This window comes from Pseudophryne corroboree, chromosome 8 (genome assembly GCF_028390025.1).
Source record: "Pseudophryne corroboree isolate aPseCor3 chromosome 8, aPseCor3.hap2, whole genome shotgun sequence".
NCBI lineage: Eukaryota > Metazoa > Chordata > Amphibia > Anura > Myobatrachidae > Pseudophryne > Pseudophryne corroboree.
Genome location: NC_086451.1, coordinates 436727643 through 436755043, shown reverse-complemented (window position 1 = coordinate 436755043; position 27401 = coordinate 436727643). Strand labels below are relative to the sequence as shown.

Genomic DNA, 27401 nt, shown 5'->3' with positions numbered 1-27401 from the left:
ATCAAGTACGTTCTATAAAATGATAGCTGCAGTATAAGCTGATCGGTTGCTAAGGGCAGTTTCTCCACCTGTCCGTTATAGAAGGTGTGATTCTCTTAGCTGAAAAGGATTATTTATTCTGTACTATTGTTACCTCCTTTCTTTTCAGGATTCACCAAATTGAAAGTTAGAGAACTCTGAACTTGATTTGATACTTTTTATTTTTCCAGTGTTGTTCTGTTGGTTATATGAGGCTGACAGTGACTCTTTGGTGAATGAGCATGCACTGGGAGGAATATTTTTTGTTTCCCTGGAGCTTACAATCTATGGGGTCTATGTACTAAACCACACGTACAGCACACGCTATAGTGACTTTTTCTCAGAAGCCGTTTAAGCTACCAGTTTGTGGAGTGTGGGTGGAAACTCCACATATACAGTGGCATGGCGGCATTGAGCCCACGATCCCAGTGCTGTGAGAGAGCAGTGCTAACCACTGTGCCACCCATAAATAGCAGATTCCCTGCCATTCTGCGTAAGTCAAATGGTTAATTGATGTTGTCTTTCTCACACTCTAGCTCTCTGGACACCAGCATCGGTAGCTATATCTTACACTTTGATTTGCTATCCCACCTACAAGTCCTATGCAGATATTATCGGGGGCGGATTGGGAACAGAAAGTGGCCCTGGAAAAATTTGTAGAAGTGGCCTCACATGGGCAGCACCAGAGGTAGGGATGGCCATCGATAGTTATCCATTGATGGTCACTATTGATTGTACCATTGATGGATAACCTCGATGGTGTAAAACCATCTGTAAAGGAACCATCAATAGTTTTACTCATCGATGGTCACCCCTGCATTACTGTTTACTGAACTGTGGGCCAATCAGACCCTGGGGCCGTTGCTTCGCGGGTGTCAGTGGACGGGGCTAAGCTCCGTGCCCTGACACTGAGGGGAAAAAAATAAAAAATTTGGTAGCGCTAAGCCGTCGATGGCGGGAAACCATCTGGTTCTCCCCCATTGATGGTAAAAGTATTTGACATCAGTCATAGACCATCGATGATTTTGAATCATCGATGGTCAATGGCCATTCCTAACCAGTCGTATGCTGTGTAACCATGACGGCAGCACAACCCCTCCCATGTCAACAAACAGAACAGGCCCCACGTGCACACCAACCCACCAGGAAATTTCCCTGTGGGCCCAATGGCCAATCCGCCCCTGGATATTATGTTTATACAGGTTAGGTGTAATATTGAAGCATGCGTGATGTAATGCATATTGTGACCACCAGGGGTCGACCACTTACTTGTTTTCCCAGTGGCTGTAGAGTAGAGACACCTCTCATTGGGAGGGCAGGTGACTGGGAATTTTATACAGTCCATTGGAGAGAGGGTTGGAAAGAGGCAGGTGTAACATCTCAGGCAGTGTCCTACAGGGTTAAACACAGCATTACATCCCAGCATTCCATCTGCTGTACAGTATGTCATGCTGCTCTATGTAGCTACTATGCTTATTTATTATAACATGTAGATTTACATAGATTAGTGCACAGTGTGAGATGAGATACTGTATAAGCGATGTCTGTCTTTGCATAAGGAGGATTACACGCAGGTGGTGTGCTACGTGCCAGTGACGCTGCATATCAAACGCAATCAGGTTTGACATACAGCGTTTAACCGTCATTCGCAGGCAACAGAGAACACCCACCTGGGCCGACTTGTGAATGCGACATAATGGAGCAATTACTGTTCCTGGACTAAAATGCTAGTGTGTATGGCAAAGGTATTCAATATCCATCTGCTGTGGGACTACACATCCCAGCTCGTCCTGCCACAGTTTTCCTATTATGGCATGCTAAATCTTTATCAGGGCATGCTGAGATGTGCAGTTCCACAGCAGCCGCAGGGTCACATTTTGAATACCTCTGGTTTATGGGGTCTTTGTAAGCAATATATTATTCCCCCATACCAGTGAACATGCTTATCCTAATTATATAAAACACAGTCAAAAATACTTCAAGCTTTTAAGACTACTGCTGATTACTGCCATGCCTAAAAGAGGCTCTGTGTAAAACTGTGTTACCCGGTAAATTAATGCAGAAGTGCGCTCTATCACTGTAGTTTCTAATTTGTCCACTATTCTATTCATCTTGGCTCTAAAAATACTTCTTGGCGCTCTTGGGATCCGGTCTCTAGGTCGACCACTATTGGTCGACAGTAACTAGGTAGACAGGGTTTCTAGGTCGACATGTTCTAGGTCGACAGGTCAAAAGGGCGACATGAGTTTTTAACATTTGTTTTTCTTAATTTTTTGAACTTTTTCATACTTAATAATCCACGCGGACTACGATTAGTGCACTACACGGTGCACTAATTGGGGTTCCCGGTCACTGTACGGAGAAAACTACACCAAAAAACACATTTAAAAAAAAAAACATAAAAAACTCATGTCAACATTTTGACCTGTCGACCTAGACCATGTTGACCTAGTTACTGTCGACCAATAGTGGTCAACCTAGACACCGCCGACCCAGTTACTGTCAACCTTCAATACCACACCCGTGCTCTCATTCAAATGCATAAATACTTCTGTGTGGAGAAGTCAAGCTCTCCTTGCAGTACAACTACAAGATATGTCACTGGACGATTACAGACATATGGTGTAATTACCCTGTATAGATAAGTTGGTACCCTTTCACATTAAAGTTCACTATTTTTCTACTTCGTAACTATGGATTCTTATCTCTAGGGGCTATATTTAATTTTTTAAATCGCATTTTACTTAATTTTTGCAATTGTTCGCATTCGCAATTGTTCGGCAAGCTGTCACTCACTATGAGGTAAACATTCTGGAGGCACGGCCGGCCCCCTAGGCAGACAGCTTCCCCGCACACCAGCCCCTCTGTCAATCCCTCTGGCTAAACGGAGGTGAAGGAGGGCAGAGGAGGTGGTGGATACCCAGTGCAAGATTTAAAAATGCGCCCATTCCCCCCCCCCCCCCCCCCCATTGACATAAAAAAAATCCACCTCCCCCGTTGACGTAAAAAAAAGTGACCCCTCCCCCATAGATATAAAAAAAACACAAACTTCTGTCATGTTCATTGCCAGGGGTTTCATCCGCTGGTTGCCGTGCTCGTTGCCAGGTGTTTCATGCGCTGGTTGCAGTGCTCGTTGCCAGGGGTTTCATGTGCTCGTTGCCAGGGGTTTCATGCGCTGGGTGTTTTGTTCATTGTCATGGGTTTCATGTTCTGGGATCCATGTGCGTTGCCAGGGGTTTCATGCTCTGGGATGGGTGTCATGCTCGTTGCCAGGGTTAGTGCTAGTTGCCAGGAGTGTGTAATGTTAGTTGTCAGGGGTGTGTACAGCCAGCCCCAGATAGCCACTCCCCTGCTCGCCCGCTCGCTCCCTCTCCTTCCTGTCATAGATGTTACCGTTATAGTACTCCGCTCTGTGGGCAGAGTTTCGTGAAATGACACGTTGCAGTTGCACGTCTCGCCCGCCGGTAAAAACGGCACTGCCCACGCCTAATGTCAGTAAAGGGAGGCTGTGGACCGCAGCTGACACAGAGAGGTCTTAGAGGTGCCCGCTGGCAGGAGACAGGCTGCCAGGTAAAACTCACCTCAGAGAGTCTGACCAATTATCTGTCATGCTGAAAACAGACAGGAGGAGATTTATGGAGATTTATCAAAGCTTGGAGAGAGGGAAAGTGGAAAAAAAAATCAAGTACCAACTAATCAGCTCCTAACTGCCATATTATAGGCTGTTTGAAAAATGGCAGTTAAGAGCTGATTAGCTGGTACTTTATCTCTCTCCAATGTTTGATACATCTCCCCACAAAATCCTTGCCATAGACCGGGGGTATTTGATATGCGACTCTCCACCTGCCTTGGAACCACACATCCTAGCATGCCCTAACACAGTTTTGGCTTTAGGGCATGCTAAAATTGTGACCTGGCATGCTGGGATTTGTAGTTCCACATCAGATGGAGGGCCGCATGTTGAATAACTCTGCCATAGATTGTGTGGGCCAGGTGTACTAAGCTTTGGAAAGTGATAAAGTGGAGAGAGAAAACTACCAACCAGCTCTTCACTGTCCTTTTTCAAACACAACCTGTAACATGACAGCTAGGAGCTGATTGGCTGGTGCGTTATCTTCGTCCACTTTATCTCTATCCACTTTATTGCTTTGCAAGGCTCCATCCTGACAGTGGGTCTTATCTGACAGTGTACGCCCAGCTCCACAGTGGAATGCTGCGCCTGTCAGCCAATTACTGAGCAGATTGGCCTAATAATTGCACAGTATAAGGTCATCCTAAATTACATGAAACAATGACTTTTATATTAGACCTAACGTTTTTTATTAAATCAATCGATTTGTTTAATCTATCAAGCTATAATCATTCTATCAAACCACAGACATTCAATTTTCTCATTTGTAATAGCAAAGTAATTAGAGTCTGGTTGCTATGGGTCACAGCAAAGGAAGCTGGTTGCTATGGGTTAGAGCACAATTGGACACCTTATGCTGTTGCATTTAATACTCCCCATCGAATTACAATTCATGCTCCTCTTCTATATTGCATGCAGCTACTGTATGTCTTGCCATCCCGTTCAGGCTTCTCTCCTCACAGTAATGTGTAGGTAGGATATTGAGGGGTCTATTTACTAAGCCTAGGATGGAGATAGTGGGGGTAATTCCAAGTTGATCGCAGCAGGAATTTAGTTAGCAATTGGGCAAAACCATGTGCGCTGCAGGGGAGGCAGATATAACATGTGCAGAGAGAGTTAGATTTGGGTGTGGTGAGTTCAATCTGCAATCTAATTTGCAGTGTAAAAATAAAGCAGCCAGTATTTACCCTGCACAGAAACAATATAACCCACCCAAATCTAACTCTCTCTGCACATGTTATATCTGCCTCCCCTGCAGTGCACATGGTTTTGCCCAATTGCTAACTAAATTCCTGCTGCGATCAACTTGGAATTACCCCCAGTGTCCGGAGATAAAGTACCAGCCAATCGGCTCCTAACTGTCATTTTTCAAACACAGCTTGTGACATGGCAGTTAAGACCTGATTGGCTGGTATTTTATCTCCGTCCACTTTATCTCCATCCAGGGCTTAGTAAATAGACTCCTGAGTGTCCTAAAATAAATCCCCTCAGGTTGGGAGCCCTAGTTTTCACAAACTGATTTCTCATGATATTGGTTGTAAACTGGAGTAGAGTTGACCTGGAGAAGCTGAAATAATGATGGGACAATGCAATGTCTATAAGTGTCTCATGTCCCTACAGTATATGGCCAATTTACAGTCGTCTTTTTCTCTACCAGCGGCCAATCTACCAGCGGCACCAACAGCTCTGCCTGGCCTCTCATTAATCCCTCTGTAAGGTGCGCAGGTTCCATCTTACTTACCACTCTGCAGTAAGAACGCCAGGGAAGTAATCACGATGAGGAACCTCATGTTTGATGACCCGTCACTGCTATCTCTGTCCTACCCTTTGTGTCTCTCTTATATCTACTCCTCTCTCCATAATTACTGACATCCTCTTCCTAATTATCAGTAATTCCATTTATTTCCATCTATGCAGCATGTGGCGTTATCCTACGCTGGGGTCTCTCCACAGCCCCGGAACATGCTAACTTGTCCGCCCTTTTTATTCCATTTATGGGACCGATTCAGACCTAATCGCTGTTGTGCGATATCGCACAGCGGCTGATTATCGAATGACTGTGCATGCATATGCACCGCAATGCGCACGTGCGTCGCCAAACAGCGACAGGATGGTGTGAAAATTTTGATTGCATGGGCGTTCGCTAAGTGATTGACAGGAAGCGGACGATTGTGGGTGGTAACTGGCCGTTTTCTGGGAGTGTCCGGAAAAACGCTGGTGTGCCCAAGCGTTTTCAGGGAGGGTGTGTGATGTCGGCTCCGGACCCGATCAACCTGTTCTCATCGCATTGTAGGAGTTATGGGGCCTACACATTTAAAGATCCCCCGCCAAGCTGCCCGACGGCGGATACGGCCGACCCGGCGGCGGGGGGCAGTGACAGGGGGAGTGAAGTTTCTTCACTCCCCCGTCACCCGGCTCCACTGAAGTGCAGGCAAATATGGACGAGATCGTCCATACTGGCCTGCATGCACAACCGACGGGGCACCAGCGATGAACGAACGCGGGGCCGCGCATCGTTCATCGCTGGTGACTCCACACTCAAAGATATGAACGGTATCTCGTTCAATAATGAACGAGATCGTTCATATCTTTGAGGATTATCAGCCAGTGTGTAGGGCCTATAAGTATTGAACTACGCACACACTACACACACGGCACAGAATGGGAAAAACATTCGATGGTGAGTGTGATGCGAACGGTTTTGCAGCTGTCTGCAAACTGAGGGGAATTTTCGCACGCGAACACATGCAATCGCACGCTTGCACAGGGCGAATTTTCACTCTCCCTGGGCGGCGACTATCTGATCGCAGGACAGTGTAATTTGCAGCACAGCGATCAGGTCTGAATTAGGCCCTATGGTGTCAATTTACTAAGCCTTGTCGGAGATAAAGTACCAGCAAATCAGCAGCTAACTGCCATGTCACAGGCTGGGTTTGAAAAATGACAGTGAGGAGCTGATTGGCTGGTACTTTATCTCCATCTAGGCTTAGTAAATAGACTGCTATATTTCTATGACCACAGTTGTAGGTACGTGGAAGAGTTGGGGTACACTGGCAGCGATGGCTGTTGCGGCTTGTCTATATGGAGCAGTCCGCGTGTCCTGGCGTTTATTAATGCCATCCCGTCCATAATGGCGAGCAATGAGTCATGTGGCACAAGCACACCAGGCCTGTGTAATTGGCATGTACAATATGGACATGGATTAAATACATGGTATATGTGTGTGGAATATTTCTGATAACCTGATAGGAAGTAGCGTGCGTGCAGGGTGATGGATGAACGTGTTTTGGTCGGCCAATGCAGGCGTAGTGGAATTAGCGCAAGACACTGGAAGGTGTAGGTGACGGAAATTAGCAGCATGCTCTTCAGCGGTACAGACGAGAAATAATATTGGGAAAAGGGATTTTTAGTCATGATTGTTACATCCAATATAATGCCCCTGAGGGAGATTTATCGAAGTACCAACCAATCAGCTTCAAACTGCCATGTTACAGGCTGTGGGGTCTATTCACTAAGTCTTGGCGATTGCATATGCGATTAGTATGCCCGTGGTAAGTGGCTATCTTCACATTACATCCACCCACACCTACGTTTTGAGCCCAAGTAGCTTTTAAGGGGTACATATATTAAGCAGTGATAAGAACGGAGAAGTGAGCCAGTGGAGAAATTTCCCTATCAACCAATCAGCAGCTCTGTATTATTTTATAGTATGCAAATTATAGATGTTACTTCACTGCTGATTGGTTGCCATGGGCAACTTCTCCACTGGCTCACTTCTCCGCTCTGATCACTGCTTAGTAATACCCCTTTCACACCGCCAATACCAGATCCCACCCGGGAATTGGAAACGGGTCCTTCCCGGGTGGGATCCGGCATTGGCCGCTGCTTCAGGCTTCCCCGACCCGGCAATATGCCGGGCGGGTTGCTATAGCTGCGGGGGGCGGAGCCGGCGGCGGAGGTGGTGCTGGGAGATTAGATCATCTCCGCGCCGCCTCTCCCTGCTGTAGTAAACGGGTCCCGGGAGCCCGTTTACGCAGCCACTGACCCGGTATTCAACCCGGATATAACACTGCTTTATTCCCGGGTTGAATTGCTGGTGTCAGGCGACCCGCGATTTTGGCTATGCCCCTTTCACACCGCACGCTGACCCGCATCGCCCCGCCAACATCCCGGGTCGATACCGGGTTAATTGTGCGGTGTGAAAGGGGTATAAATGTACACCTAAGGCTCCCATCTCCAAATCCGATTCCCCCCCTCCCCCCCCCCAGCTAGACTGCTGATGATTTCATTTTTGAAACGTGTTCCTATTGCTTAAATAATACGTACAATGGGCTCTTATAATCTTACTATTATGGGAAGAGGCATCGAGCCTTCTGAAGAGTAAACATGGAGAATGTGACTGTGGTAACCTATCAGCTTCTAGCTATCATTTATCTAGCACCGTCTATAAAATGACATAAGCTGAACAGCTTGCTATGAGGAACTGCAAACTCCTCCATGTTTTCTCATAGGTTTGATACATCGCCCCCCAAAATGTTCTTGAAAATTATGAACAAGAGAGAGAGAAAAAATCTGTGTTTCTGTAAGAAATTATTTACTGGCACATTCTTTAGATCTCTGTTTGCCAGCAGATTATCAGTAGAAGCAGTGTCGGGGGTGAGGCAGAAATAAGGGTGTAACATGTAAAGTATTGGGCTTAGTTGCTATAAAAGTCCCCTCACACTGTAATATTTCCCCGGTGACTCAGAGAATCCGCTTGTGAATCCTCATGATTATCACAAGATGCAGAGCTGGGACCTCCCATGTGCAGGAGGGGGGTTTCCCAGACACTGTCCCATTGTCAGCCTCTTCTATTTCTCTCCCATTCACTTCTTCTTCCAAATGTCCTATGTTATAATGTCCCTTCCTGGCTCTGTCCATGGCTCATTACAGTCTTTCCTTGCCCAATGTGCCCCCATTAACACCATGCCCACTTACTATAGAACACCCACCATTTCCCCCTCCACCCATGTCATCTTCATTTAATTATACGCACAAATGAATACAATGAAACGGAGCACAGGAAACATGTGACAGCATTTTATTCAGTTCTAAATGGAATAGACAGAGAGGACTTGCGTCTCAATATTCAGAGAGAAATCAGAATAATTATGAAACGAGCTGCAATGGTGGCCGTAGCTGGCATACGAAACAACCCCAGGGGTGGGTGACAGGAGACTATTCACACAGAAGGAGCCATTTAGAGCTGCTGTAGATCTTTGTCACTGAAACTTAACAGATTGAATTACTTTTCTATTTTAAAGTTAATTTTCCTGGGAATTAAAATGCACCGTCTGAAGTCGCCACTGTTATGTCTGGTAAATTCATAGGCTGTGTTCTCTATAGGACGGTCATGTGTGCGCCTGCAAAATGGCTGCTTACACTGGGTATAGGTCATGTGAGCTTCCACAAAATGGCTGCTTACACTGGTTATAGCCTAGGTCATGAATGTGCTTTCACTAAATTGCAGCTTCCACCGGGTATAGGTCACAAGTGTGCTCTCACAAAAAGGCTGCTTCCACCGGGTATAGGTCATGTGTGCTACCGCATAATGACTGCTTCCACCGGGTATAGGTCCAGAGTGTGCTCTCACAAAATGGCTGCTTACACTAGGTATAGGTCACGAGCATGCTTTAAAGGCTTGTCTAAAAAAACTCACATGACTGACTGAACCCCTAATGGGAAACATGGGTGCCACTATTATATTCAAGCGTAAATTAATGGTTGAAGTCAAGGCAAGAACTGGAAGATATTGACAAATCTCTGATAGGCCTGTTCATAAATTGGTCAGACAAACTGGTCCTCCTGTCTCCTTGTTCGCTCCGATCTCATCCACCTGTGTGTCCTTATATCTAGTCTCCTGCAAGTTCTTTACCACAAGTGTTATGCACTGTGGGGGAGATGTATCAAACCTTGGAGAGAGATAATGCACCAACCAATCAGCTCCTAACTGTCATTTTTCTAACACAGCCTGTAACAGGGTAGTTAGGAGCTGATTGGTTGGTACTTTATCTCTCTCCACTTTTTCTCCAAGGCTCAGTAAATAGACCCCTTGATCTTTCTACAATTTAGGGCGGGATGTACTAAAATGAAAATGCGGGCAAAAAAAGTTGTGTCTGCATTCCCCGTATGTACAAAGCTCTGAAACTTACCAGAGCTTGGACCTGGTAGGCAATGCCATCTATAGAAGGCATTGCCTAACAGAAGCCTATGGGATTCTATTTGCATTCTTCCCTGAGAGGGATCCCTCCCAGTGTTTCCTGCGGCGCACACTTCATCAGACGCATGGGAAAAATGCCATTATTAACGCAGGTATGCACCTGATAAGTGGTGGGATGTATCACATCCACAATGCCATGCGTAGTACATCCCGCCCTATCTCTCTCCAAGGCGTGATACACATCCCCCTGTCTCTGTGTCCACTACTTTACCTGTTGATCCTCTGTGTCTATGTAATTATACGCTACTTCCCCACTGTACAGTGCTGCAGCTTTTGTGGTGCTTTATGAATAAACAACAACAGTGATAATAACCCACGTATCACTGCAACGAGGCACCAAAAATATTGTCTGGGTGCAAAGTAGGAAAAAGAAGAAGCTAATATCCCAGAGTCAGCAGACCCGTCACGGGGGCAATTCAGATAGGAGCGAGCTGAAATAATGACCGCGTTTTTTTGCAATTCAAATCCAGTATCATAGACAATTATTGTGCTAATATTGGGGGTGATTCAGAGTTACTCTGAAATGCGGGGGGACGCCCAGCACAGGGCTAGTCCGCCCAGCATGTCAGTCCCTACCCCCCCCCCCCCCCACAATCCGCAATGTACAATAGCATTGCACGTCAGCGATGCTTTTGTACCTGATGAGTAGCTACCTGCCAGCGCAGCTCCTGCGCTCTGGCAGGGAGCTAACCGCCGCACCCCGCCCACCCACATCACGCAGATGCCGCGGCCTGCCCACCCAACAGTCACGACACGCCTCTGTTGTCCGACCGCGCCCCGCCAACGGCGTTTTAACGCTGATGGCACGCCCCCTCCCGCCCCGTGACTACCTCTGCCTGTCATCCAGGCAGAGGTGATCGCTGCCCAGAGATGCTCATAGCATCTCACTGGGCCCCCGGGGTGCGCACGCTGCACGTGCGCACTCCACAAAATGATTCAGACTGCGATCACTGCCGCTGCAGCGACGCAGTCTGAATTAGCCCCATTGTGCGTTGTTGTGTGGACCTCCCTGAGTAGGTAAAAGGGTATAGTATGCCCTTACTTCTGGTATTACATGTTGGGCAGAGGTTCCCAAATGCGGTCCTCAAGGCACCTCAACAGTCCAGGTTTTAGGTATAGCCATGGCTCAGCACAGATGGTTAAATTAAATTGACCAAGGTGCTAATTAAGTCACCTGTGGCCAAGCATGGATATACCTAAAACCAGGACCATTGGGGTGCCTTGAGGACTGCATTTGGGAACCTCTGATGTTGGGAAACAGAGCCTGCTTCTAACTTAAAGTAAAGCAAAAAAAGCAATTAACTGTAGAGCTGGGCAAAACCAAGTTGCACTGCAGGGGTGGCAGATGTAACATGTGCAGAGAGAGTTAGATTTGGGTGGGGTGTGTTCAAACTGATATCAAAATTGCAGTGTAAAAATAAAGCAGCCAGTATTTGTGGGATACATGCAAAAACAGCCAGTGTTTACCCTGCACAGAAAACATATAAGTGTATTTATTCCCCTTTTATGGCAACATGTATTGTATTACAAAGTAACTTGCTTTTTTTTTTCTTACTTCCAAATTACAATCAGGCCCATAGTGCAGAACTTTGGTGCGTTTGCAAGGGCTTAAATAGCCAAATCCGGCCAATGCAGACGTCATTTTTCAAGTGATTTAGAATACTATCAATACACAAGCACGGTAAAATTTAATAAGAAGCAACAGTGCCACCTATAGATTATATAAACGCACAGTGACATTTACTAAGGGGTCTATTTACTAAGCCTTGGATGGAGATAAAGTCGCTGGAGATAAAGTACCAGCCAATCAGCTCCTAACTGTCATTTTTCAAACACAGCCTGTGACATGACAGTTAGGAGCTGATTGGCTGGTATTTTCTCTCCAGCAACTTTATCTCCATCCAAAGCTTAGTAAATAGACCCAATAGAGAGGTATCCAATTACCCGCGATAGTGACATGGCCATGAAAAACGTGTTTTTCATGGCTTTGTTAATCACCCCTATCCAATTAGGTTGTGTGAAAAACCACCGTTTTTAATGCAAAAATACATACAGTAGGTTCCGTGAAAAGCCGCAGATCTATGTATTTTTGCGGCACCTATCGTGGGTCTAAGGGGCACTTATTGCGGATTATGCTTTTTATGCATGCAAACCATAATCCGTGCTAAGTGATGGCATCAGAGACAATCGCTTTATTGGGACTAATTGGATAGCCGCCCTAAATTTCCTTTAGTCTTCCTACTCGTGTGGAAATGATTGTGAGCTCTCCAATCTCACTATGCCCCAGCTAGGTGGACTAGAAGAGGTTATACATAGGTTGCTGTCTCTGCGTGTTGCATCATGTGGTTTTACAATGGGATGGGAGGCGGTGAGGGTGCGCAGATAGGAGATAGCTACTAAAGTATAGAAGTTATCACAAATTACTTTTAGTTATTGCAAATGACATTTAGCCCTATGAGTTTAAACGCTGCTTCTATAAGGAAAGCAAATACGCTTGTTTATCCAACTGGAGTCCAACATCCTATATCCTATATATTTGTAATCATCTAATACTTCACAATAGTTTTTTTCTTCTTTATTCTGTGTCTCTTTTTTCCACTGATCCACTGTCTCTCAGTTGGACAACTCTACTGCCCGGCTGTCTCTTCCCCTGACTGCATTCCGCTATTTGCCCTCCTTCTGTTCCCATTCCTCTTCTTCCCTCTCTTTCCACCACACTGACACCTCACCACCAACATTACGTTATGGGTGATGTCTCGGCCACGGTGGGGACACTGAAATGACAAATGCCGTGTCTCGCTCATGGAAGGGTAGCAGAGGCGCCCATCTGAGCAGTGGCCACAGAATCTGGGAAGCTGGGGGTAATCTGTCACACAGCCTCGGTAATGGAGGTGCAGTGGCTGGGACCAGCGGGTGACACGATTGCAGACACTGGAAGACTTCAGGACCTGTCACAAAGACATGAGAGACATAGGGGTCAGTGCCGTAAATAGACATGTTACCTCTGTGTGCAAGAAACGGCATCGCCCTTCCCCCGTCCTTAATTAAAATAGGGCCAGTGCGCGCGGTAGAAATATATAGGGGCATAACTTTATGTGGGAACAGAATAATATCAATTCATATTACGGTGCACAGTAGTCTCTATTATTCAAATTATGCCACACAGTAACGCTACTACACCAGGTAGAGCCTCTTATACACATTACGTCAGGTAGAGTACCCTTTTTACACATTACGTCAGGCAAAGTCCCCTTTTACACATTAAGGCAGGTAGAGTTCCCCTTTTACACATTACGGCAGGCAGAGTCCCCTTTTTACACATTATGACAAGCATATGCGTTATGCGCCACCTTGTCACGCCCCTGGATAAATAGATAGTGGGAAGCGCACCCTAGCATTCACAGCGGCAGCGGCCAGCCAATGTGGAAGGAGAGGGACAGCTGCAGCGGCGCAGCCACCAATTACAGTGCACCGCTGCAGCACCCGAGTCTCCCTCCCTCCCCTCCCCTGCCCCCGGAGCTGCTCCTCTCCTCGATCTGGCGGCAGCACACACAGGCGGCTACTAATGAGTCAGTTTGACTCATTACAGTGCTGCTGACTTTAGGCACCTTGGAACGAGGATTCGGGCAGTTGTGCCCTCAGGGCAACTTCGCTGTGTGCCAGGCACCGCTGGTACACATGTAGTTACGGCCCTGCTGCAAGTTAAAGTAAGTAAAACAGCGCCCATCTACCCTGCAATGCTATGTGCGGTGCTCCTCCGCACACACCTAGTTACGGCCCTGATAGGGGTTATATGTAAAGCAATATATAGCTGGAACTGGATACCTTGTGTGTATCCATACTCACCGTGTAGTTGGCACTGGCATATTGCCCCTTGCAGGGTCTGATCATACACAGTCTCCTCTCAACTTTAGGGGTGCAGCTTTCTTTCTCATAAGTTATCCGCACAGAATTCCCAAATCCGCACGATCGTGAGCACGGGGTCCAGTCTGTGTTTGTTTTACACATAGGTGGATCTGTCGGGGGTACAGGATCCTCTTCTGTCTCTGTGGAACATAAAGATACCATTGTTGTCCTTCCCTTAGTATCTCTCATGCAAACCTAACACTGGCCATCACTGCTTCATTACTGCACTCCTAGCAAACACAGCCAATCACTGCACCCGCAGTGTACACATGTCCCCATCACTGTACTGCACTCCTACCAAGCACAGCCAATCACTGCACCCGCAGTGTACACTCACACATGTCCCCATCACTGTACTGCACTCCTACCAAGCACAGCCAATCACTGCACCCGCAGTGTACACTCACACATGTCCCCATCACTGTACTGCACTCCTACCAAGCACAGCCAATCACTGCACCCGCAGTGTACACTCACACATGTCCCCATCACTGTACTGCACTCCTACCAAGCACAGCCAATCACTGCACCCGCAGTGTACGCATGTCCCCATCACTGCTCTGCACTACTAGCACATACAGCCAATAACAAGGGATGGCCATTGGTGGGTTATCTGTAGTGTACACACGTCCCTATCACTGCACTGCTAGCACACACAGCCAATCACTGCACCCGCAGTGTACACACACACATCCCTAGCACTGCACTCCTAGCACACACACCAATCACTGCACCCACATTGTACACAAGTCCCCATCACTGTACTGCACTCCTAGCATACACAGCCAATCACTGCACCCGCAGTGTACGCACACATCCCCATCACTGCACTGCTAGCACACACAGACAGTAACTAGGGATGACCATTGGTGGGTTATCCATCAATGGTACCATCGGTTGATAACCTCGATGGCGGGCAACCATCTGTAAGGGAACCATCAATGGTTTTGCCCATCGATGGTCCCCATTACTTTAGTATTAAGGTAGATGCGGGCCAATCAGAGCCCGGGGGCGTGGCTTCACAGGTGTATGGGGGTGGAGCTATGCTCCGTGTTCCTGACACCATAGAGAAGAAATAAAAAATTTGATAGCTCTTTACCACCCGTAGTGTACACACGTCCCTGTCACTGCACTGCTAGCACACACAGCCAATCACTGCACCCGCAGTGTACATACTGTACATCCCTAGCACTGCACTCCTAGCACACACACCAATCACTGCATCCGCAGTGCACACACGTCCCTATCACTGCACTACACTCCTAACACACACACCGATCACTGCACCCACAGAGTGTACATGTTCCCATCACTGTACCATACCTCCCAACTGTCCCGATTCCAGCAGCACAGTCCCGCTATTCGAACACCGGCCCGCTGTCTCACGTGCAGAGAGAGTTAGATTTGGGTGGGGTGTGTTGAAACTGAAATACTTGCAGTGTAAAAATAAAGCAGCCAGTATTTACCCTGCACAGAAACAATATAACCCACCCAAATATAACTTTCTCTGCACATGTTGTATCTGCCCCCCCCCCCCCCCCCCCCCCTGTAGTGTACATGGGCCCTCATTCCGAGTTGATTGCTCGCTAGCTGCTTTTAGCAGCAGTGCACACGCTAGGCCGTCGCCCTCTGGGAGTGTATCTTAGCTTAGAAGAAGTGCGAACGAAAGGTTAGCAGAACAGTGCTAAACTATTTTCATGCAGTTTCTGAGTAGCTGCAGACCTACTCCTACCTGGCGATCACTTCAGTCTGTTTAGTTCCTGTTTTGACATCACAAACACGCCCTGCGTTCGGCCAGCCACTCCCCCGTTTCCCGAGGCACGCCTGCATTTTTAACGACACGCCCGCGTTTTTTTAGCACACTCCCGGAAAACGGTCAGTTCCCACCCAGAAACACCCACTTCCTGTCAATCACTCACCGATCAACAGAGCGTCAGAAAAGCGTCGCTCGACCTTGTGTAAAACTGCATATTTTTGTGTGAAAGTACGTCGCGCGTGCGCACTGCGCACCATACGCATGCGCAGAAATGCCGCTTTTTCACCTAATCGGTGCGCTGTGACCGAAAGCAGCTAGCGAACAACTCGGAATGACCCCCCAATGTTTTGCCCAACTGCTAACCTTTTTGGTTTGCTAACAGCTCTGAAAAAACCCCCATAGACCTTTCATAAATAAACCCCATTTAATCCACATCGTAATCTTACACTAATGGGCCTGTTTATGATCTCCCACATTTTTGCCGCGATAACGGTAATTTGTTACCACATATCACGGCAGTAAGACATAATTTTTCATTGCAAATGAGGAGTCAGAGGCGTGCATTCCCTTTTTTACTGACCTTACATGTGAACGCCCCTGAGCGCCTCTGCCAACGCAAGGTGAGTGCACGCACACGATAGGCTGAACTCAAAATACAGGCGCAAGCTGGGCAGGCACACAGACAGTGCAGCAAATGTTACCCAAGTTGCACCTTCACGTTGCATAACTAGCGAGCATCCACCCCCTCCATCAGCCCCTGTGTGTCAAAGTACATGTGTATTGCTACAACATGGCAGCCCCCACTGCTATCCCCCCAAAACCCCTCTATTCCCCTGCATTATGCCCTGACAACCTTATTCATTTGCCTTTTATGAATAGGGATGGACACTGAAATGTCACATTCTCTACCATGGTAAAATCAGCCTTCAAACAGCGCCACCCGGTGGTTACATCATCAAGAAATTGACAAAACATTGCCAGCCATTATCATGCATTAACATTCCAACACAGGTAATCTCAGATGTGGGACTTGTCTCAGCGGAGACAGAGAACAATGGGGGTAGGGATGGCCATCGACCATCAATGATTCAAAATCATCAATGGTCTATGACCGATGTTGAATACTTTTACCATCGATGGGGGAGAACCACATGGGTTCCTACCATCGATGGTTTAGTGCTACAGATTTTTTTTTATTTTTTCCCCCTCATAGTGTCAGTGCATGGAGCTTTGCCCTGCCCTCTGACACCCACGATGCCTTGGCCCCGGGCTCTGATTGGCCCACATTGCAGTTAACAGTAATGCAGGGGGTGACTATAAATTGGTAAAACCATTGATGGTTTCTTTACAGATGCTTTTACACCATGGAGGTTATCCATCAATGGTACCATTGATGGTGACCATCGATGGATAACTTACCGATGGCCATCCCTAAATGGGGGTAGTTCAGATCTGATCGCAGCAGCAAATTTGTTAGCTAATGGGCAGAACCATGTGCACTGCAGTTGGGGCAGAGATAACATGTGCAGAGAGTTAGATTTGGGTGGGTTACATTGTTTCTGTGCAGGGTAAATAGTACTGGCTGCTTTATTTTTACACTGCAATTTAGATTTCACTTTGAACACACTCCACCCAAATCTAACTCTCTCTGCACATGTTATATCTGCCCCCCCCTGCAGTGCACATGGGGGGTAATTCCAAGTTGATTGCAGCAGGATTTTTGATAGCAACTGGTCAAAACCATGTGCACTGCAGGGGAGGCAGATATAACATGTGCAGAGAGAGTTAGATTTGGGTGTGGTGTGTTCAATCTGCAATCTAATTTGCAGTGTAAAAATAAAGCAGCCAGTATTTACCCTGCACAGAAACAATATAACCCACCCAAATCTAGCTCTTTCTGCACATGTTATATCTGCCTCCCCTGCAGTGCACATGGTTTTGCCCAGTTGCTATCAAAAATCCTGCTGCGATCAACTTGGAATTACCCCCATGGTTTTTCCCATTAGCTAGAAAATTTGCTGCTGCAACCAGATCTGAATTTTGCCCAATATCCATTATTATTTATCCACAGAGCCGATGCTGGGAAGGGCTGTAGTAGTAGCTGCACTGAGCCTCCCTAAGTATTCCTCCCTCCTGTGCCACTGACTCCTTACACAACGACATTCCCTGCAGCAGAATCCAAATTGTGCATTCAGGGGCTGAGTAACGCGCAAAGTGTCTGTAATTGTCAGCTGCCATGGAAACCAGATTTACTACCTTATCCTAATGTGAGATCCCATTCAACTTATGCGGGGTCTGTGCATCTGCAAGTGGAAACCAGCGCCGCGCATTGATTTTACGCCAACCGCTGCAGCAGTCACCATTCCTAGCGGCACTTGCACCAGCCCCATGATAAATGTAAGATTCCCTCCCCCATCGCATAACTCAGAGTTACACAGAGCTTTAAATACACGCCCTCAACACTACTAAAAGTCATGGCATTTCCAAGTGATCACATTGTTGCCACGCCCGCAACCGCCAATACAATTCCAATTTTATGGTTTGTATATGGCAACCTGAAAACAATGACTACATTTATTGTTTCCAGTGCCATCCTGTGTATTTCAACAATGTCTTTATATCAGTAGAGAGGGCTGTTTGTGTCTGTTGCCCTCAGATACTACATTTATGTACTGCTGTCTCTGCTTTGGATATAGGAGCATCCAGAGAGATTGTTAAAGGACAATAAAAAACAAATTAACTTTCCCTGATCTCTGAAACACGTTGCTGAAATATCCAGAAGAATACAGAAACAACATGGAATCGGAAGCCACATGCAGGTGTAAACTCATTTAAGACCTTGGTAGAAGCACAGTTATTAAAATGACAAACCCTTGCACAGTCCTCTTTGTCTGTCGGGGTCACCCTGATAGTCACAGGTCAGGTTCTTGGTGGGGTCACACGGCCTGAGCCCATCACACTCAGCTCCAAGCTCTTGTATACAGACTCTGCACCCACATCCACAAGGGTCCAGCACCATGGGCGTTCCAGGAGGGCACAGATGGATGTCAGGGCATTTGCAAATCTGTGGACATCCCTGAAGGAGAGCGACAAGAACCGCACATTAGAGAAGAAGAGAGAGGAGCTTGGGACAGGTAACACTGCACAGACAAGTACAAGAAAACTCCTTACCAGCCTCTCTCCTACTGTACAGGCCACAAATATTACTATAAAGCTGATTCCAGTATATGCTTCCATTTCGGGGAATTACGGCAGCTGTCACAATGTATTTCCGACAATTTGTAACCAATATATATATACGTGAGACAGCATAATCGCATTGGCCAATGAGGTACTGGCATTGTGACGTACAGAACGTTATTGCTCGGAATTTAGAAGTGAGGAAGCCTGCGCTCTGAGATAGTGGTCACAGTGGGAGCACAGTGGTAATGGTGGATCTTATTTTAGGAACGGTTGATGAACATTTGTGTTTGTGTCCCAGTACTCAAAGTTTCTGATGAGTAATGGCGGTCTGACAGCTGGGTGCCACAAAGGTACAGAGGGTTCTATGTATATACTTAGCCTTGGAGAGAGATAAAGTGGACAGAGATAAAGCACCGACCAATCAGCCCCTAACTGTCATGTTACAGGCTGTGTTTAAAAATGACAGCTAAGAGCTGGTTGGCTGGTTCTTTATCTCTCTCCACTTTATCTCTCTCCAAGGCTTAGTACATAGGGGTCTATTCATGAAGCAGTGAAAACAGTGGAGAAACAGACCTGTGGAGAAGTTGCCCATGGCAACCAATCAGCATCTCCCTTACATTTTATGGAATGTACCTGATAAAGGCTTCCTCCAAAGCTGATTGGCTGTCATTGGCAACTTCTCCACTCTTTTCACTGCTTCATGAATAGACCCCATAGACTCCTAGTGAATTAATAGGTGGCAGTCTCAGAAATATTTATTCAGTTTACAACATGGCTGCCTCCATTCTGTGTAGGGCTATACAGGCTCACTTCAAAATGGTGATAAAGACTTTCTCCATATTTATCTGCACTATACTGTTGATTTTTGTGATTATAGCTATTCTCATCATCTGTTCTTATTGAGTGTGGGTAAATACACAGTGCCAATTCTCTGTATAGCTGTATATACGTAATTATTATAATACTGTAGTTATTTGTATAGCGCTTACACATTGGTGGTCATTCCGAGTTGTTCGCTAGCTGTTTTCGGTCGCAGCGCAGCATTTAGTTAAAAAAGCGGCACTTCTGCGCATGCGTAAGTGCCGCAATGCGCACGCGCGACGTATTTTCACAACAGCCGATGTAGTTTCACACAAGGTCTAGCGAAGCTTTTCAGTCGCACTGCTGACCGCAGAGTGATTGACAGGAAGTGGGCATTTCTGGGTGGTAACTGACCATTTTCTGGGAGTGTGTGGAAAAATGCAGGCGTGTCAGATACAAACGCAGGGGTGCCTTGGGAAACGCAGGCGTGGCTGGCCGAACGCAGGGCGTGTTCGTGATGTCAAAATAGGAACTAAATAGTCTGAAGTGATCGCAAGCGCTGAGTAGGTCCGGAGCTGCTCAGAAACTGCACAATCTTTTTTTGTTGCCGCGCTGCGATCCTTTCGTTCGCACTTCTGCTAAGCTAAAATACACTCCAAGAGGGCGGCGGCATAGCGTTTGCACTGCTGCTAAAAGCAGCTAGCGAGCGAACAACTCGGAATGAGGGCCATTATGTAGTGTTTTTGGGGGGAAGGCGATAACCCCACACAAGATTGTGGTTGACTACAAATACAAACTCCACACAGACATGGCCCTGGCTAGAAATGACCCCAGCACTGTGAGCACTGGTGTTTCTATAATGGGTGCAGTGTGCAGGGTGTAGCGACGGTGGCTCCGGTGGAGCGCGAGCTCCGGGCTCTGGAAAAGTTAGAGGGCGCACCGCCGCTTGCCCCCCCTCCCTCCACCCGATATACTGCGTGCCGCTGTACAGGCAGCCGCAGAGAAAGAGGAGGAGAAGCAGAGAGGTGCACACTTACTCGAACTCAGAGACTAGGTAGGGAACAGGGCAGGCCAGAGGCTACAGCAGGAGACACTGACAGCCAGCACATGCCGCCCTCTTTATACGTCTTACTCTCTGCTTGTACCTTTGCAGTAGTGCTACTACTTTTGTCCTGCTACACCACTCTCTGCCCCCGCTGCTGCAGCACCTCTCTTTGTCCAAGCTGCTGCAGCACCTCTCTCTGTCCAAGCTGCTGCAGCATCTCTTTTTGCCCCAGCTGCTGCAACACGTCTCTCTGCCCTGGCTGCTGCAGCACCTCTTACTGCCTCAGCTGCTGCAGCACATCTCTTTGTCCCAGCTGTTGCAGCAGCACCTCTCTATGCATCAGAAGCTGCAGAGTAACATGTATAAGCGGCTCTACTGTGGTGTAACGTGTATAAGCGACTATACTGTGGTGTGTAAAGTATATAGAGGGCTCTACCGTGTGGCGTAATGTAAATAACGGACACTACTGTGTGGCGTAATCTGAATTGGTACTATTCTGTGGCCACGCCCCTTCCCCATGAAGCTACGCCCCTATATGTTATTATTCCTATTTTACTCAAGGGGGCACCCAAAGGAAACTTTCACCCTGAGCTCCACAATGTCAAAAAACGGCCCTGTCACAAATTTAGGATTTTTTTAGATTTTTTATTTTCAAATGTAATATGCACCCAATTCAGTACAGGGGAGGGGGCGCTGAAATATACCCTTCTCCAGGCACCATGGCACTTAGCTACACCTCTGGCAGTGTGTGCAATGCACACGGGCCCCTGAGTCCAGAGGGGGCCCCCACCGCACACGCTGCACCCATTTTCTAAATACTCACCCCTCCGGAGTCCCGCGTCGTCGTCCGTGGCAGTATTAAAACTCTGTGAAAATGCCCCAGTGGCCATTTTCACGGAGTTCTGCACATGCGCAGTAGAGACATCTCAGGGAAAATGGCCACCGCGCCATTTTCCCGGAGATCTGCGCATGCGCAGTAGAATCTGAGCGCTCTAGTGCTCAGACTCTCAGCGTTGCCGGCAGAGAGGAGGGGGCCCGAACGGAGGAGGCTGCACCCGGGCCTCCTCCTCTCTTAAAGCGCCCCTGACTGTGAGACATCAGCACTTACCACTGTGCCACAGCGCTGCCCGCTATCTGTTCTTATATTCTGTATGGGCAACTTCAGCTGCCACAAGATGCCTCCAAGGGCTGTTGGTAAAATCCATCCGTGAATGGTATCAATAACGCCGAGATGTATTAACATCTCATCCGCCGACTGGGAAGAGAAAATTCCTCTCTCCCACTATCTATGCAAGTCCTGCAGCACGGATCAGCCTAGTGTTCTGCATTGTGCCTCCTGGATGGCCCCACTGCACATACACACAATAATAGCAAGATCTGGTGCACAGCCGGACCCCCACAGACACTGCAGCTGCACAGCGCGCATGTCGCTATGTGAAAAATTATAAGCCACATACTGTAAATACAGTGATCTGTAGGAGGCCCCTCCCACAGCAGCCGGCACTTATGGGGGGGAGACTTCCTCTGAGTGCAGACGCCCCCTAACCTAATGCCCCCTCCTCCTTGCAGCTGTACAGGGGGCACAGGTAGCTGCATTGGGCGTAATTAGAAAATTCCCCACCCCCACCATATCGGGGTCCCTGGAGACAGTATGTGTCTGGATGATGCTGGGATGGGGTGTTGGTCGTGAATGTGAGCGGAGGGGGGCACCAACAAATAGCTCTCCTCCAGGCTCCTAGTATGGACTTACGCCCCTGATTATTGAAGCTGCCCATATCAACCAATTAACTTCTAGCTGTCATTTATAGAATGTTTGAAGCTGGTTGGTACAGCAGGTGCCGCCTCCTAATGATGTACAGATGGGTCCACGGTTATCTTGATTAGTTTTCTGCGCCTAGTCAAACACATGACTTATTAGCATAAACCCTTCATCTATTGTTCTCAGCTGCAATACAATACAGAGAACAATACAGCAGGGGATTAAGTCATTACAGCAGGGGGTTAATTCCGATTGGCCAGTCTCAGTTAATGCTATTAAAGATCAAGATAAACGTGGACCCATCTGTACATACGGCAGGTGCCGCCTCCTAATGATGTACACACAGCAGGTGCCGCCCCCTAATGATGTACATACGGCAGGTGCCGCCTCCTAATGATGTACACACAGCAGGTGCCGCCCCCTAATGATGTACATACAGCAGGTGCCGCCTCCTAATGATGTACACACAGCAGGTGCCGCCCCCTAATGATGTACATACAGCAGGTGCCGCCTCCTAATGATCTACATTCAGCAGGTGCCGCCTCCTAATGATGTACATACAGCAGGTGCCGCCTCCTAATGATGTACATACAGCAGGTGCCGCCCCCTAATGATGTACATACAGCAGGTGCCGCCTCCTAATGATGTACATACAGCAGGTGCCGCCCCCTAATGATGTACATACAGCAGGTGCCGCCTCCTAATGATGTACACACAGCAGACTTGCACAGGACGGATTTTCACTCTGTCTGGGTGGTGACTATCCAATCGGAAACCTCTGCAAATTTGCAGAGGGGCGATCAGGTCTGAATTAGGCCCTATGTACGGCAAGTGCAGCCTCCTAATGATGAATATACAGTAGGTGCGGCCTCCTAATGATGAATATACTGTAGGTGCGGCCTCCTAATTATGTACATACAGTAAGGGCTCTGCCCCAGAAAACGGAAATGCTATTTTTTTTACACTGATCTATTTAACAATAATTTCTGTAGTTTATTTATGTAAAACCACAATGATGAGACATAAGAAATAAACCACTAACCTCCCTTTTCTAAAGTTCATAGGACATCTGTTATTCGCAGATATATCACAGTCCTATGCACAAATATATTTATGTATACAGTATGTATATATATATATATATATATATATAATATGTATATCTGTGCGTGTGTGTATTTATAGTGCTTTCTGTAGCTTTATATCTGTTGTGCTGCGTCACATGACTCACAGTAACAAGGTTCCGTGTTACAGTATAACTAGGAGTTAATACAGACCTTGCTTTGTTTTTAGTTTAGCTTCTGTAGTATCATTATTGGGTTACAAAAGAAAAGAGTATATAATAAATGGGTTGAGTATGGGTGACCGGTGGTTTGGAATCTGCCGGTCTAATACTGACACCGGGATCACGGTGTTTAGTTTGCCGGGGAAGGGGGGGCGCTCACCACGCCCTGCCCCTCATCTACAAAGTTATTGCACTAGGGAGAGCCCCTTGCCTGCAAAGTTATTACACTAGGCAGGGCCGTATTAAGCCTTAGGGGGCCCGGGGTACTTAAGATAAGGGGGCCTGGGGAAAAAGAGGGGCGTATATTAGATTGTGCATACCTCCCAACATGACCCATTCCAAGAGGGACAAAATGCTCTCTACCTAGACTTCCCTCTTAATATATGATTGGCATCTCCTGTGTTGAACAATTTAATTGATAAGCAAGGTATTTCAGCACATGTGATTGCATAAATTAAGGTAGAAAGCATTTTGGCCCTCTTGGAATGGGTCATGTTGGGTGGTATGGATTGTGTATATTAAATTTAAACCAATGGTGTATATTAGATTTAAACTAATAGTTTAATAATGCCTGAGTACTGTTTATAGCTCCACCTAATTGAGAGACAATTATTGTATAAAGTTTTCTTGTAGTGGAACAAAGACAACTTAAACAACTTTAAAATACACATAGAAAATAAAATCTTGAATTTATCTTGCAAAAAATGCAATTGCAGCACTACTACTTACACACTGGGACGGGACTCAGGAGGACTCTCTTGTGTGTGTCTCTCTCTAGAACCAAATACTTTCATTATATAACAGGATACACAGGACCCAGACATCCATGCGGGAAGAGGAGAAACTGGGATCCCTGGGTCACCTACAGCTCCCCCCCCCCCCCTCCTATCTATCCTCTAATAGATCATGAAACCTGATACTCCTGTGTCTCTGCCTGTACTGCATACTGTCCTGCTCGTATCCTGGTTGCCTGGTTCTGCTGCTGCACAAGAGGGAGAGCTAGTGATGTTCGTGTGCTCCAAACGGGGGGCCCCCTGACAGAGGGGGGCCCAGGGTACAGTATCCCCTGCGCCCCCACCTTAATCTGGCTATGACACTAGGTAGAGAGCTCCCTGCCCCTCGTCTGCAAAGTTATTACACTAGGGAGAGAGGGCTCCCTGCCCCTCGTCTGCAAAGTTATTACACTAGGGAGAGAGGGCTCCCTGCCCCTCGTCTGCAAAGTAATTGCTCTGTACAGTATTACAAATGGAACCCTCCCACCCACTCCCCTCCGCTTCCCCACACTTACCTGATTGCACAGCAGCTCATCTATTTAAGAACGAGTCAACTCATCACCCCTTTAGCACCCGCTACAGGGGTTATGATATCCCTTCTGTATTTAGCAAGCAGTGGTAAGCTTACCTTACTGCTGTTTCTGACTGATCCGCTTACTCCATGAATAGATGGCATTAGCGGTACGGTTCCCATTTTCGGCAATGGGGACCCAGCAAAAGCCTTCCAGTACAATGAGCAGATGCCCTGCGCATTACTCAGCAGACCGCCACCGGCGTGTCATATAACTGGTTGTGAACTCAGACGCATAATCGCTTACATTGGAGGCCATACGCTGACGAAGAATATGACAAGAAAGCTACGTTAAATAGCGGAGGGGTATATGTTCTCTGTGATAATAAATATGCTACCAGTAATTAATATCATTATTACACAGAGCCCTGATTCTGAGTGAGATGCAGATACGGGCTGCGTCTTTATTCTAATGCCACTCAGTGGCGTAAGTTCGTCCCAGTCGCCCGGAGGCATGATAAATGTTGGTGCCCCCCTACATATACACATACACACACATACCATATGTAGCTATCCGGCACTAAGGGTGAACAGTAGCAGCGTGCTCAGGTACCTTTCCCAGTAGTAATATAGATACACATACAAAGTGGACGCACACCAAGTCAGTTATTACAATAAAACAGACACCAGCATACCATTATAGTACACCTACAGTGCTCCCTCACCCGCCAGCAGGTCTCGATGGAGATGCTTTGGCGCAGTGGTGTGCCGATATAATTAGTGTTCACTGTAGGATTTTTTTTACGGCAGGGTGCTGATCACGGGGAGGGATGGGCAAACTTAGGTACATACTATAATGCTTGGTGCTCCCATACCTATGGGCCAAAACATGGACAGTGCGCGCCGAAGGCGCGCTCCAAAAATCTAGCGGCGTTGTTTCATAATAGGGGCCAAACACTTTATTACAACACGGTGGTGCACCTAATACACATTGCACCAGATAGAACCTCCTACACACTGCGACAGATAGAGCACGTTATACACATTGCACCAGGTAGAGAGCACTGAGGCACACTGCACCAGGTAGAGAGCACTGAGGCACACTGCACCAGGTAGAGAGCACTGAGGCACACTGCACCAGGTAGAGAGCACTGAGGCACACTGCACCAGGTAGAGAGCACTGAGGCACACTGCACCAGGTAGAGAGCACTGAGGCACACTGCACCAGGTAGAGAGCACTGAGACACACTGCACCAGGTAGAGAGCACTGAGACACACTGCACCAGGTAGAGAGCACTGAGGCACACTGCACCAGGTAGAGAGCACTGAGACACACTGCACCAGGTAGAGAGCACTGAGGCACACTGCACCAGGTAGAGAGCACTGAGGCACACTGCACCAGGTAGAGAGCACTGAGACACACTGCGCCAGGTAGAGAGCACTGAGGCACACTGCACCAGGTAGAGAGCACTGAGGCACACTGCACCAGGTAGAGAGCACTGAGGCACACTGCACCAGGTAGAGAGCACTGAGGCACACTGCACCAGGTAGAGAGCACTGAGACACACTGCACCAGGTAGAGAGCACTGAGACACACTGCACCAGGTAGAGAGCACTGAGGCACACTGCACCAGGTAGAGAGCACTGAGACACACTGCACCAGGTAGAGAGCACTGAGGCACACTGCACCAGGTAGAGAGCACTGAGGCACACTGCACCAGGTAGAGAGCACTGAGACACACTGCACCAGGTAGAGAGCACTGAGGCACACTGCACCAGGTAGAGAGCACTGAGGCACACTGCACCAGGTAGAGAGCACTGAGGCACACTGCACCAGGTAGAGAGCACTGAGGCACACTGCACCAGGTAGAGAGCACTGAGATTGAAGTTTACAGCTGCAAAATACTTACAAGGTTAATTTAGCCCAGGGGGACTCTCATGTGCTTACCGGGTCCGGCGGCGCACGGCTGGGTCTGGCGGCGTGGCGGGGTACGGCAGGCAGAAAACGGCGGGTTGGTAGGGCGCACAAAAACGGGCAGGGTGGGATTCATCTGTCTAAAAAAAGGTGCAGACACCTAGCGTGAACACTAGATATATATATAAAAAAAACACAAACGCCTCATTCACTTAAACACACACACACACGTCTCTTTCACTTACACACACAAGTCTCTCTTACATACACATGCCTCCCACTTACACACACATACATGCCTCTCACTTACATACACATGTCTCTCACTTACACACATCACTCACACACATGCCTTTTACTTGAATGCACAACTTTCATTAAAAACACACACACACCTCACTTAAAAACAAGCACACACAAAACACAGTGCTTCCCCCCAAATACACCTCTCCCCTACCCCCCACACAGTGTCTACCTTTGGCTTTCATCATCAGGCTGACGGAGCAGAGAGCTTCCCTCGGCTGGCTAGAAGAGGAGCTGTGCTCTGGAGCTCCCCCTA

The 27401-nt window shown here is 47.5% G+C and overlaps 1 protein-coding gene across 3 annotated transcripts; it reads right to left on the bottom strand.

Moving 5' to 3' along the window:
* Nucleotides 1-1317: 1317 nt before the first annotated feature.
* Nucleotides 1318-26920, bottom strand: LOC134949475 (CCN family member 2-like). Of its 3 annotated transcripts, none has more exons than XM_063938063.1 (4): nt 18742-18828; nt 18442-18646; nt 13755-13954; nt 1318-1410 (listed from the first exon to the last, which is right to left on the bottom strand). In XM_063938063.1, the coding sequence occupies exons 1-4, from the start codon at nt 18805-18807 to the stop codon at nt 1399-1401; spliced, it is 483 nt and encodes a 160-aa protein (XP_063794133.1). In that variant the 5' UTR covers nt 18808-18828; the 3' UTR covers nt 1318-1398. The 3 variants fall into 3 exon arrangements, with proteins under 3 accessions (XP_063794133.1, XP_063794132.1, XP_063794131.1); XM_063938062.1 differs by lacking the exons at nt 1318-1410; nt 18742-18828 and adding exons at nt 8714-12856; nt 26838-26920; XM_063938061.1 differs by lacking the exon at nt 1318-1410 and adding an exon at nt 8714-12856.
* Between the last annotated feature and the right edge of the window lie 481 nt (nt 26921-27401).